Source organism: Coregonus lavaretus (genome assembly GCF_964263955.1).
Source record: "Coregonus lavaretus genome assembly, chromosome: 33".
In the NCBI taxonomy this organism is placed as follows: domain Eukaryota; kingdom Metazoa; phylum Chordata; class Actinopteri; order Salmoniformes; family Salmonidae; genus Coregonus; species Coregonus lavaretus.
Window position 1 is genome coordinate 5,983,379 of NC_140020.1, and position 12,907 is coordinate 5,996,285.

The 12,907-nt window shown below is 46.6% G+C and overlaps 1 protein-coding gene across 1 annotated transcript; it reads right to left on the bottom strand.

Annotated features, from left to right (window-relative positions):
• Nucleotides 1-10,619: 10,619 nt before the first annotated feature.
• On the bottom strand, nt 10,620-12,502 carry LOC311108684 (rho-related GTP-binding protein RhoB-like). The gene has a single exon (XM_084151395.1). It carries the CDS (start codon nt 12,340-12,342, stop codon nt 11,752-11,754), a length of 591 nt encoding a protein of 196 aa, XP_084007521.1. The 5' UTR covers nt 12,343-12,502; the 3' UTR covers nt 10,620-11,751.
• Nucleotides 12,503-12,907: the final 405 nt, after the last annotated feature.

Genomic DNA, 12,907 nt, shown 5'->3' on the forward strand with positions numbered 1-12,907 from the left:
TTGGGTCCATGGCCAGGAAACTCCCCAGACCTTAATCCCATTGAGAACTTGTGGTCAATCCTCAAGAGGCGGGTGGACAAACAAAAACCCACAAATTCTGACAAACTCCAAGCATTGATTATGCAAGAATGGGCTGCCATCAGTCAGGATGTGGCCCAGAAGTTAATTGACAGCATGCCAGGGCGGATTGCAGAGGTCTTGAAAAAGAAGGGTCAACACTGCAAATATTGACTCTTTGCATTACTTAATGTAATTGTCAATAAAAGCCTTTGACGCTTATGGAATGCTTGTAATTATACTTCAGTATACCATAGTTACATCTGACAAAAATATCTAAAAACACTGAAGCAGCAAACTTTGTGAAGACCAATACTTGTGTCATTCTCAAAACTCATGACCATGATTTTGACCATGATTCTCAAAACTTTTGACCATGACTGTACTGTCCTACCCGGCAGGTAGCTTAGTGGTTAAGAGCGTTGTGCCAGTACCCGAAAGGTCGCTGGTTCTAATCCCCGAGCCGACTAGGTGAAAAATCTGTCGATGTGCCCTTGAGCAAGGCACTTAACCCTAATTGCTCCTGTAAGTCGCTCTGGATAAGAGCGTCTGCTAAATGACTAAAATGTAATGTAAAATGAACAATTTTAAGATATTTCACAGCATCATCTGATTTGTATCCATCAGGTAATGAATAACCGTAGAATCTTATGGCATTTCATCATTTACACGCCAATGTAACTTTCTTCAACAAACATGCCCACCCTTAAATTGAATGGTATTCTATGGTCTAAAGAAAGACTATGGCCTCATTGCTAGCGTGTCTCTGCTCATACAATTGATTAACAAAATGATGAGGCTGGAGAAAAGCTTTACTGTAATTTCCACAGTCCTTGGTTATGATACTGGTATGCTCAGTGCTGTAAAGCCAGTGGGTGAAATCCTCAACTCCCTCCTAATGGAACTTCTAAAACTACACTACCAGTCAAAAGTTCATTCCAGGGTTTTTCTTTATTTTCACAATTTTCTACATTGTAGAATAATAGTGAAGACATCAAAACTATAAAATAACACATTTGGAATCATGTAGTAACCAAAAAAGAGTTAAACAAATCTAAATATATTTTATATTTGAGATTCTTCAAAGTAGCCACCCTTTGCCTTGATGACAGCTTTGCACACTCTTGGCATTCTCTCAACCAGCTTCACCTGGAATGCTTTTCCAACAGTCTTGAAGGAGTTCCCACATATGCTGAGCACTTGTTGGCTGCTTGTCCTTCACTCTGCGGTCCGACTCATCCCAAACCATCTCAATTTGGTTGAGGTCGGGGGATTGTGGAGGCCAGGTCATCTGATGCAGCACTCCATCACTCTCCTTCTTGGTAAAATAGCCCTTACACAGCTTGGAGGTGTGTTGGGTCATTGTCCTGTTGAAAACAAATGATAGTCCCACTAAGCCCAAACCAGATGAGATGGCGTATTGCTGCAGAATGCTGTTGGAGCCATGCTGGTTAAGTGTGCCTTGAATTCTAAATACATCACAGACAGTGTCACCAGCAAAGCAGCCCCACACCATAACACCTCCTCCTCCATGCTTTACAATGGGAAAAACACATGCAGAGATCATCCATTCACCCACATCGCATCTCACAAAGACACGGCGGTTGGAACCAAAAATCTCAAATTTGGATTTGTCAGAAGCTGATGTGGATGCGGTGTTGGAGTCAGGCGCAGGACACAGAAGCTTAGCCGAAAACGACTTTTAATTGTCACAAAGACAAATACAAAATAACGGGCCTCAAAACACAGGAGGCGAGCGATTACGCAAACAGTGCGTAAAACACTAACAACTAGAAAACAAATAACATACACCAGTGGACAGGCGGACAACAACACACAACTGCAAACAAAACCAAAGGAAACTTATAGGTGACCTAATCAATACATAATACGAAACAGGTGCACCAACAAGACAAAACCAAACAAACATAGAGAACATCAAGCGGTAGCAGCTAGTACTCCGGGGACGACGAACGCCGAAGCCTGCCCGAACAAGGAGGAGGAGCAGTCTCGGCGGAATTCGTGACAGTACCCCCCCCTGGACGCGCGGCTCCAGCCGTGCGCCGACCCCGGCCTCGGGGACGGCCAGGAGGACGTGGAGCAGGGCGCGTAGGATGACTACGGTGGAACTCAGTCAGGAGGGATGGATCTAAAATGTCACTCCTAGGCACCCAGCAGGTTAGTAGAGGAGTGGCGAAGAGAGTTCTGAGCCATCTCTGCCCAGGGGATATACCCCGACCACTCCTCCGGCCGGCCCTGGCAATAGGATCTCAGAAACCTACCCACATCCTGGTTCACTCTCTGCACCTGCCCGTTACTCTCAGGGTGGTAACCCGAGGTAAGGCTAACCGAGACCCCCAAGCGTTCCATGAACGCCCTCCAGACTCTAGAGGTGAATTGGGGACCCCGATCAGACACTATATCCTCGGGAACCCCGTAGTGCCGGAAGACGTGGGTGAACAAAGCCTCAGCGGTCTGTAGGGCAGTAGGGAGACCCGGCATTGGAATGAGACGACAGGCCTTAGAGAACCGATCCACAACGACCAGAATAGTGGTATTCCCCTGAGAGGGGGGAAGGTCCGTGACAAAGTCCACCGATAGGTGAGACCACGGCCGTTGTGGAACGGGCAGGGGTTGTAACTTCCCCCTGGGCAGGTGTCTAGGCGCCTTACACTGAGCGCACACCGAGCAGGAGGAGACATAAACCCTCACGTCCCTAGCCAAAGTTGGCCACCAGTACTTAACACTAAGGCAGTGCACTGTCCGGCCAATACCTGGATGTCCAGAGGAGGGTGACGTATGAGCCCAATAAATGAGACGATCACGGACCTCGAGCGGCACGTACGTCCGACCCACTGGACACTCTGGGGGAGTAGGGTCGGTGCGTAACGCCCGCTCAATTTCCGCATCGACCTCCCATACCACCGGTGCCACCAGACAAGACTCCGGCAGTATGGGAGTGGGCTCAATGGACCTCTCCTCTGTGTCATACCGCCGGGACAGGGCGTCTGCCTTACCGTTCTGGGACCCTGGGATGTAAGTGATCTTAAAAACGAACCGGGTCAGAAACATGTTCCACCTAGCCTGACGAGGGTTCAATCTCCTAGCTGCCCGGATGTACTCCAGGTTACGATGGTCAGTCAGAATGAGAAAAGGGTGTTGAGCCCCCTCAAGCCAATGCCTCCACACCTTTAGGGCTTGAACCACGGCTAACAGCTCCCTGTCCCCTACGTCATAATTACGTTCCGCCGGACTGAGCTTTTTAGAATAAAAAGCGCAGGGACGGAGCTTAGGAGGCGTGCCGGAGCGTTGCGACAGTACTGCCCCAATACCGGCCTCTGACGCGTCCACCTCTACCTGGAACGCTAAAGCGGGGTCCGGGTGCGCCAGCACCGGAGCCGAAGTGAACAGGTCCTTCAGTTTACAAAACGCCCTGTCCGCCTCAGCCGACCACTGCAAACGCACCGGGCCCCCCTTCAGCAGGGAAGTAATGGGAGCTGCCACCTGTCCAAAACCCCGGATAAACCTCCGGTAGTAATTGGAAAAACCCAAAAACTGCTGCACCTCTTTAACAGTGGTTGGGGTTTGCCAGTTACGCACGGCTGACACACGGTCAATCTCCATCTTCACCCCTGACGCAGACAACCGATGACCCAAGAAGGAGATGGACTCCTGGAAAAACAGACATTTCTCTGCCTTGACATACAAGTCATGCTCCAACAGCCTACCCAACACTCGGCGCACCAGGGCTACATGCTCGGCTCGTGTAGCAGAGTACACTAGGATGTCGTCAATGTACACTACCACTCCCTGCCCATGCAGGTCCCGGAAGATTTCGTCCACAAATGATTGGAAGACTGAAGGAGCATTCATTAACCCGTATGGCATGACAAGATACTCATAATGACCTGAGGTGGTACTAAATGCCGTCTTCCATTCATCTCCCTCCCTAATGCGCACCAAGTTATAAGCGCTCCTGAGATCCAGTTTTGTGAAGAAACGCGCTCCGCGTAATGATTCAGTCATACTCGCAATCAGAGGAAGAGGGTAACTGTATTTCACAGTGATCTGATTGAGACTACGGTAATCAATACACGGGCGCAACCCTCCATCCTTCTTCTTCACAAAAAAGAAACTCGAGGACGCAGGGGAAGTGGAGGGCCGTATGTATCCTTGTCTCAGGGACTCAGCTATGTATGTCTCCATAGCCGCCGTCTCCTCTTGAGACAGAGGATACACATGGCTCCGCGGGAGTGCCGCACCTGTCTGGAGGTTTATCGCACAATCTCCCTGTCTATGAGGTGGCAATCGCGTCGCCCTCGTCTTGCTGAATACGAGTGCCAAATCCTCATACTCAGGGGGAATGTGCATTGCGGGCACTTGGTTCGGACTCTCCACCGTGGTCGCCCCAACGGAAACACCTAAACATCGCCCAACACACTGGCCAGACCATTCCTTGAGAGCCCTCTGTTGCCACGAAATGGTGAGGTCATGGGTGATTAACCAAGGAAGCCACAGCACCACGGGATACGCAGGAGAGTCAATTAGGTACAACTGAATAATCTCCTCATGACCCCCCTGAGTCTTCATCTTTAGTGGCGCTGTGACCTCCCTAATCAACTCAGATCCCAACGGGCGGCTATCTAGGGCATGGACAGGAAAGGGTGCATCAACGGGCAGGAGGGGAATTCCTAACTTAGAACAAAATTTCCGATCAATAAAATTCCCAGCTGCGCCTGAATCGACTAGCGCCTTATGCTGGGAATGAGATGCAACCTGAGGAAATACCACAGGTATACACAAGTGAACAACAGAGAGCTCTGGGTGAGTGGGGCGCCTACTCACCTGAAATGACTCCCCAGTGCGCGACATGTTGCCCCGATTCCCTGGAGACCCTCCCCAGCACCTAGCCGCAGTGTGTCCTCCACGGCCACAGCTGGTGCAGGGGACGGCCCCCCTCAGGTTCTCTCTCCTTCTCTCTCTAGCGCCAGCACCCCCGAGCTCCATAGGGCTCGGCTCGGAGGTGCTGGGGGATGGAATGGACGGCCCCAACTCGGGACGTCCGCGGGTGGCCAGCAGGGTATCCAGACGGATGGACATGTCCACTAGCTGGTCGAAGGACAGATTGGTGTCCCTGCAGGCCAGCTCTCAACGAACGTCCTCACGCAGGCTACACCGATAGTGGTCGATGAGGGCCCTCTCATTCCACCCCGCATCCGCCGCTAGAGTCCGGAAATCCAGGGCGAACTCCTGTGCGCTCCTCTTCCCCTGTCGGAGGTGGAACAGACGCTCCCCCTCCGCTTTGCCCTCAGGAGGGTGATCGAAAACAGCCCTGAAGCGGTGGGAGAACTCCGCGTAGCTGATGGTGGCGGCGTCTATTCCCCTCCATTCGGCGTTGGCCCACTCCAACGCCTTGCCGGAGAGACAGGAGATGAGGGCGGAAACGCTCTCGTATCCCGAGGGCGCCGGGTGTATGGTGGCCAGGTAGAGTTCCACCTGAAGGAGGAACCCCTGACACCCGGCTGCGGTGCCATCATACGCCCTCGGGAGCGAGAGCCGAATTCCACTGGATTCCGGAGCTGGTCTGGTGGGGCTGGCCGATGGTGGTGGTAATGTAGGAGGAGGTGTGGGCACGCCTCCCCTTTCCCATCGACGCAGGGTGTTCATCACCTCCTGCATGGCGGAGCCGAGTTGCTGGATCCTGGCGTCCTGGCAGCTGACCCTGTCATTGTGAAATGTGGATGTGGTGCAGGAATCAGGCGCAGGACACAGAGGCTTCGTCCAACAGGCTTTAGTAAAGTCACGGGAAAACAAACGGGCCTCAACAAGAGCCCGGAAGGCAAAAACGAAATTACGCACACAACGCGTAAAACTCTAATCGCCAAAATAGCGCGCACAACAAGTGCGGAAACTCTCTCCTATACAATGGAGGAAACGAACACTGCACCTTCTGACCGGTGAACAATTACACACAACACGACTAAAACAACAAGAACTTATAGGACACATAATAAACACTAAACGGAAACAGGTGTACCAATAAGACAAAACCAAACAAACATCGAAAACATACAACGGTGGCAGCTAGTACTCCGGGGACGACGACCGCCGAAGCCTGCCCGAACAAGGAGGAGGAGCAGCCTCGGCCGAAACTGTGACAGACCCGATCCTCCAGCGACTCAGTCGCCGCCGCTGCTCCTGCTGACTCCATAGTATGGTGTGTTGTTCTGTCAAAAGCTGATGTGGATGCGGTGTTGGAGTCAGGCGCAGGACACAGAAGCTTAGTCGAAAACGACTTTAATTGTCACAAAGACAAATACAAAATAACGGGCCTCAAAACACAGGAGGCGAGCGATTGCGCAAACAGTGCGTAAAACACTAACAACTAGAAAACAAATAACATACACCAGCGGACAGGCGGACAACAACACACAACTGCAAACAAAACCAAAGGAAACTTATAGGTGACCTAATCAATACATAATACGAAACAGGTGCACCAACAAGACAAAACCAAACAAACATAGAGAACATCAAGCGGTAGCAGCTAGTACTCCAAAACAAGGAGGAGGAGCAGTCTCGGCGGAATTCGTGACAGGATTCCAGATTCGTGACAGGATTCCACCGGTCTAATGTCCATTGCTCGTGTTTCTTGGCCCAAGCAAGTCTCTTCTTCTTATTGGTGTCCTTTAGTAGTGGTTTCTTTGCAGCAATTCGACCATGAAGGCATGATTCACACAGTCTCCTCTGAACAGTTGATGTTGAGATGTGTCTGTTACTTGAACTCTGTGAAGCATTTATTTGGGCTGCAATTTCTGAGGCTGGTAACTCTAATGAACTTATCCTCTGCAGCAGAGGTAACTCTGGGTCTTCCATTCCTGTGGTGGTCATCATGAGAGCCAGTTTCATCATAGCGCTTGATGGTTTTGGCGACTGCACTTAAAGAAACGTTCAAAGTTCTTGACATTTTCCGTATTGACTGACCTTCATGTCTTAAAGTAATGATGGACTTGTCACAACACAACTGATTGGCTCAAATGCATTAAGAAGGAAAAAATTCCACAAATTAACTTTTAAGAAGGCACACCTGTTAATTGAAATGAATTCTAGGTGACTACCTCATGAAGCTGGTTGAGAGAATGCCAAGAGTATGCAAAGCTGTCATCAAAGCAAATGGTGGCTATTTGAAGAATCTCAAATATAAAATATATTTTGATTTGTTTAACACTTTTTTGGTTACTACATGATTCCATATGTGTTATTTCATAGTTTTGATGTCTTCACTATTATTCTACAATGTAGAACATTTAAAAAATAAAGAAAACCCTGTAGCTCAGTTGGTAGAGCATGGCGCTTGCAACGCCAGGGTTGTGGGTTTGTTTCCTACGGGGGGCCAGTATGAAAATGTATGCACTCACTAACTGTAAGTCGCTCTGGATAAGAGCGTCTGCTAAATGACTAAAATATAAATGTAAAAAACCCTTGAATGAGTAGGTGTTCTAAAACTTTTGACCGGTAGTGTATATCATCATCCGGCGGCAGGTTGCCTAGCGTTTAAGAGCATTGGGCCATTAATCGAAAGGTCGCTGAGCCGACTAGGTGATAAATCTGTCGATGTGCCCTTTAGCAAGGCACTTAACACAAACTGCTCCTGTAAGTCGCTCTGGATAAGAGTGTCTGCTAAATGACTAAGATGTAAATGAAAAATGTATTATGACAACCAACTTGTGATCATGAAACACACTGTGATCCATCTGTGTAGTTGTGTGGAATATTGTCTGTGTAACTTATATATGGGCTCAATTCTTACATGCAAGGTCATGAACTGCTGTTCCTGGTACACACACTATTTTATGGGCCTGGATATAAAACCATTTGTAATTTTAAACATCTTCACTGCAGTGTTTAAACAGAGTATCAAGTGTAGTGGAGTTTATGTAGTTGGAGCTGAAAATAGTGGAGAGTTGCTGTGGTGTAGGCCTAGCTCAATGTTAGGCTTTCAAGTGAGGGCCTATGAGGTCATTGTTTATAACTATCAATTCTCTATTACATTTTAGTCATTTAGCAGACGCTCTTATCCAGAGCGACTTACAGTTAGTGAATGCATACGTATTTTTTTCAAACAAACCCACATCCCTGCCGGCCAAACCCTCCCCTACCTTGGACGACGCTGGACCAATTGTGCGCCGCCCATGGGTCTCCTGGTTGCGGCCGGCTGCGACAGAGCCTGGACTCGAACCAGGATCTCTAGTGGCACAGCTAGCACTGCGATGCAGTGCCTTAGACCACTGCGCCACTCGGCAACTGCTATTAATATCCCCACTTCCCTGTGATTTACAACAACAGTCTGATGTGACTCTGTCATATAAATGGGAAACCCGTTTGGCACATAGGGGAACGGAGATTAGATATTGATTGTCCTGCTGCCGGCAATTGTTCCCTTGAATTCTCTATTGCTTTTCCAATTAAAACTTTCCATTAATTTCATTTTTAGCACTATTCAGAGATACTGGGTGGAGTTTAGTAACTAGGTTTTGGTTTAAATCAACCTACAAATGCACAGATCTATGTAATGTTGCAGAGATGATGTAGTATAATGTTGCATACTTTAGTTTGTTTCCTACCAATTTACCTTTGTTGATGAATTTATCTAGGACTGAGAGTAATTTTTTGGGACAGTCCCTACCAAAAAAATGTCCTCTACTTTGCCTTTTACATGGGAAAACCCCCCATTGTTGGAACATTTATGGTCGTAGTATCCGAAGGCAGACTTCCTCCATTTGGAACCAGACCCAATAGCTATCTTTAAACTTGTTTAACCATGAAAACCATGTTCTCTGCCCTCCTTCAGGAAGAATTCAGTCATACATGATTATATGTGGAAAAGGGAGGAATGGAGGAAATGGTATATGAAAGAGATGAGGGTACATTGTGTTCCTATCCTGAACGTAAACAAAGGGTCCAGCAACAGAACTTTATAGTAAAGAATGTGACTTAAAAAAAGCAACCCTTATAGTTCTCCAAAACTTGATTACTGGGAATAAACCAGCTATAAATAGGTCCCACCCATCACCTGTATGTTGATTCACAGGCAATTTTAACGTGGTACTGTAAAGGTAGGGCACCACAAACATCAATAAAACACAGGGTTTATTGAACACTGACAAAGACCACATCATATCAAGATGTCTTGCCATTAACTGAGTGCCTTCTCAAACATTCACTGTGCAACTCATTTTTGTTGCTTTCAACTGAACACCTTTCACCTTCCAATGTAACCTGGCTGGGCAGCTAAGAACTTCTGTGTCTACAAAAAAGTCCCTCATGTTTTTCCTGCATTCTTTTTTTCTTCATCCTTCCGTCTCCACTGCACCTGTTTTTAGACAAAGTAGATTAAAACTACAGTATAATATCCTGACAGTTCTCTTGATAGAAACATCCCAAAATAACTCATTTTAGAAACACACACTTGCTTTCTTATCTTCCCGGTTTAAACCAATAATGTAGACAATAGAGAGTAGAATGGGACAGAATTGCATGTCATTATTGTCCTAAACCACGAAGCTGACCACCGTAATATTTAGTAGGCCTACCAGTGTTTCGTCATTTGTGTGGTTGGGCTGTGATGGAAAGCAGCCTCCCAGTGCTTCGTCATTTGTGTGGTTGGGCTGTGATGGAAAGCAGCCTCCCAGTGCTTCGTCATTTGTGTGGTTGGGCTGTGATGGAAAGCAGCCTCCCAGTGCTTCGTCATTTGTGTGGTTGGGCTGTGATGGAAAGCAGCCTCCCAGTGCTTCGTCATTTGTGTGGTTGGGCTGTGATGGAAAGCAGTCTCCCAATTTTCCAGTTTGCCCAGTCCCCATATTACAACAGTGCCTTTGTGTTTTCTGTCCTAATTTCATCCCCTTGTGCTGTAATACTATTTCCAATATATATATAACTGTATTATTTATTTATTTAGATAGCTGTTAAATTAGCTTTCCATACATAATATAATAATAATATGCCATTTAGCAGACGCTTTTATCCAAAGCGACTTACAGTCATGCGTGCATACATATTTATTTTTTTTGTGTATGGGTGGTCCCGGGGATCGAACCCACTACCTTGGCGTTACCAGCGCCGTGCTCTACCAGCTGAGCTACAGAGGACCACACCACCTACCCCCTTCCTGCATAAGGGGTAGTTTGTGTTGTCCTGAATTGTGTTGCCATTTATCCCAAACAAGGCTATGAGAGAGTGAAAATATGCAGGATGTGGGTTAACTGCTGCTATCAGTAAGCTATAGCTGCATTACATAAGTGGATTGCTTTGTGACCCTGAGCATCACTAGACCCATAAGTCAGCGGTGAGAGATCCTTTTCACATTTTATGTCCCTATAACAGTGACCTTAAATTCCTGACTTGAGTTCATTCTTGCTATGATGATCCACTATGAAACTGTCCCTATGTGAGACAGATAATTATCCACAAAAATCAAATAATTAGGTTGTCCCATGTGCATTTACAGTTTACATCCACAGCAGCAGGCCATACAAATGGAATTCAACTGGCAGTAGGCTATACACATTCTGATCATATATTTATTATTTAAAACATAAAACAATAGAAACTACTGACAAACTTGAAACTATGACAAAAATATTGCACTATGGGGATCTTTTTGAAACTCCACCATATACAGTATGTGAAATAATTGCATTCATGCTTTACACAGTGCTGCAGAGTGGTATCCCTGTCATGTTAATGCAATGTCACACACACACACACACACACAGCCTTTTAAAAACACTTGGAGAGCAGCTTAACAAAAAAATAAATGGAAATGTTCCTTACAAGCCAGAATGTTGAATAAAATTGTTTGAATTTATTCTACCAGTTGCCTGTTTGGTTGGTCCTTCAGCTGCTTGGAATTTGAGACAAAATATCCACAGGAGAGTATTGTTTACAATACTTTTTAAAGTGCTATTACTGAAGTTGAAATTTCTATCACCTGGCACATGTGCAAAACCATGTAAACACTTGTTACTATGCATAAGTTACGTGCACGTGCCTTTGGTCATGAGCAAACATCTTGATTGCTACACACAGACATGCGTTTTGAAGTTGGTTTAATAATACGTTCCTGTGGATATTTTGTCTCAAATGTCGACCAGCTGAAGGACCAACACCACGCACAATCGGCAGATTAAGTTGAAATAGAATTGTATTCAACATTCGTGACAGACAAGGGAAGTTTAGGTTTTTGTCTATGTAAATGTGCATGGCGTTGCCTACACAATTGAAGGCATCGCCACATTTCGTGACTAACTGGTTGCATGTCAACAAGCCTTGGCACCCGACACTCAAGTAGGCTACTTGGAACAACATCCTCAAAGGCTACAGCATCATTTTAGGCAGCATCCTGAATGCTTGACAAACGTATTTATTCAGTAAATTAGAGTCGCAGGGAGTGTCAGTTGTAGGCTACTTGTATTAGATTATGTATTCGCGTCAATGAAGGGATCAGGTGAATAGATCCAGATGATCCACAATCTGAGGATTATTTATTTTTCATGGCTACCGGCTCGCAAGAAAGTATTTAGCCTAATGGGAGACGCACAGACTTGGTCATGCATCTTTTCAAGCACAATGACAACAGGTCTTGGCAGCCGTACATTAACGTAAGAGACATTATTGCTCACGTTAGCTGTTCATTCACAACAACAGACAGCAGTTCCCACAACCGCTGGAGGGTTTTGATCTCTTCTGTAATGAAGCACGTGTCGCAGTGTCGAACACCTCCCGAATACCATCCTTCGTTTTAGCAGAACACTCCAAATAGTCATACGCGCCAATGCGCACGGCCATGGCCCGCCCGTCCTCGGTTTTCACTGGTTCCTGTTTCATTCTGGACAGCTCGCTCCTAACATTCTCGTCGTTGCGCAAGTCTCTCTTGTTAGCAACTAAAATAATAGGCACGTTGGGACAAAAGTGCTTTACCTCTGGCACCCATTTCTCTGGGATGTTTTCGAGGGAGTCTGGGCTGTCCACGGAAAAGCACATCAGAATGACATCAGTGTCCGGATAGGACAGCGGGCGAAGGCGGTCGTAGTCCTCCTGTCCAGCCGTGTCCCACAGTGCTAGTTGAACTTGCTTGGTGTCCACTTCAATATCGGCCACATAGTTGTCAAATACAGTAGGCACATAGACCTCAGGAAACTCGTCTTTACTGAACACAATCAGCAAGCAGGTCTTTCCACACGCGCCGTCACCTACTACGACCAGCTTTTTTCGTATCTCTGCCATTTGCTGCTCTTAACCGATACTTTCCCTTGATCCTAACTGTTTAACAAATATGACGTCTGTGTTGGCTAAGAAGTCCGATTCTGGCTGTACGAGTCTGGTTAAACTTCCCTGAATGTAGCCTTGTGCGTTTCTCCGCTGGATTCGATATTTCTCAGCTATTTGCTCCCTGTCCAGCAACTGACTTCCTTTATAAAGAGCATGGGCGCTTTCTTAATATAGCAATCCAATCGGAAGTAGGGCGGTGAGATCATTATTTCAAAAGAAGGAGGTGATTGGATCCCAGACCTGCTTTGTCAGTAGGGGATGGTCGTACCACGAGGATCATGTCTCGCCCAGACACCGACCTGGGATCAGCTCTATGAAATCAGAGCTCAAATAATTTGGCAATATGATTTTGGGATATTTCCTACATCATAAAATTTTTTTGAATAAATGTTTCATAATTCATAATTACATAACTTCATTTATGAATAACCATTTGACATGGGCATATGCCACTAGTTTATCCATTTGGCAAACACATAGGGCCTATCCTAAACTATAGCCTACAACAGGCTACAGTACA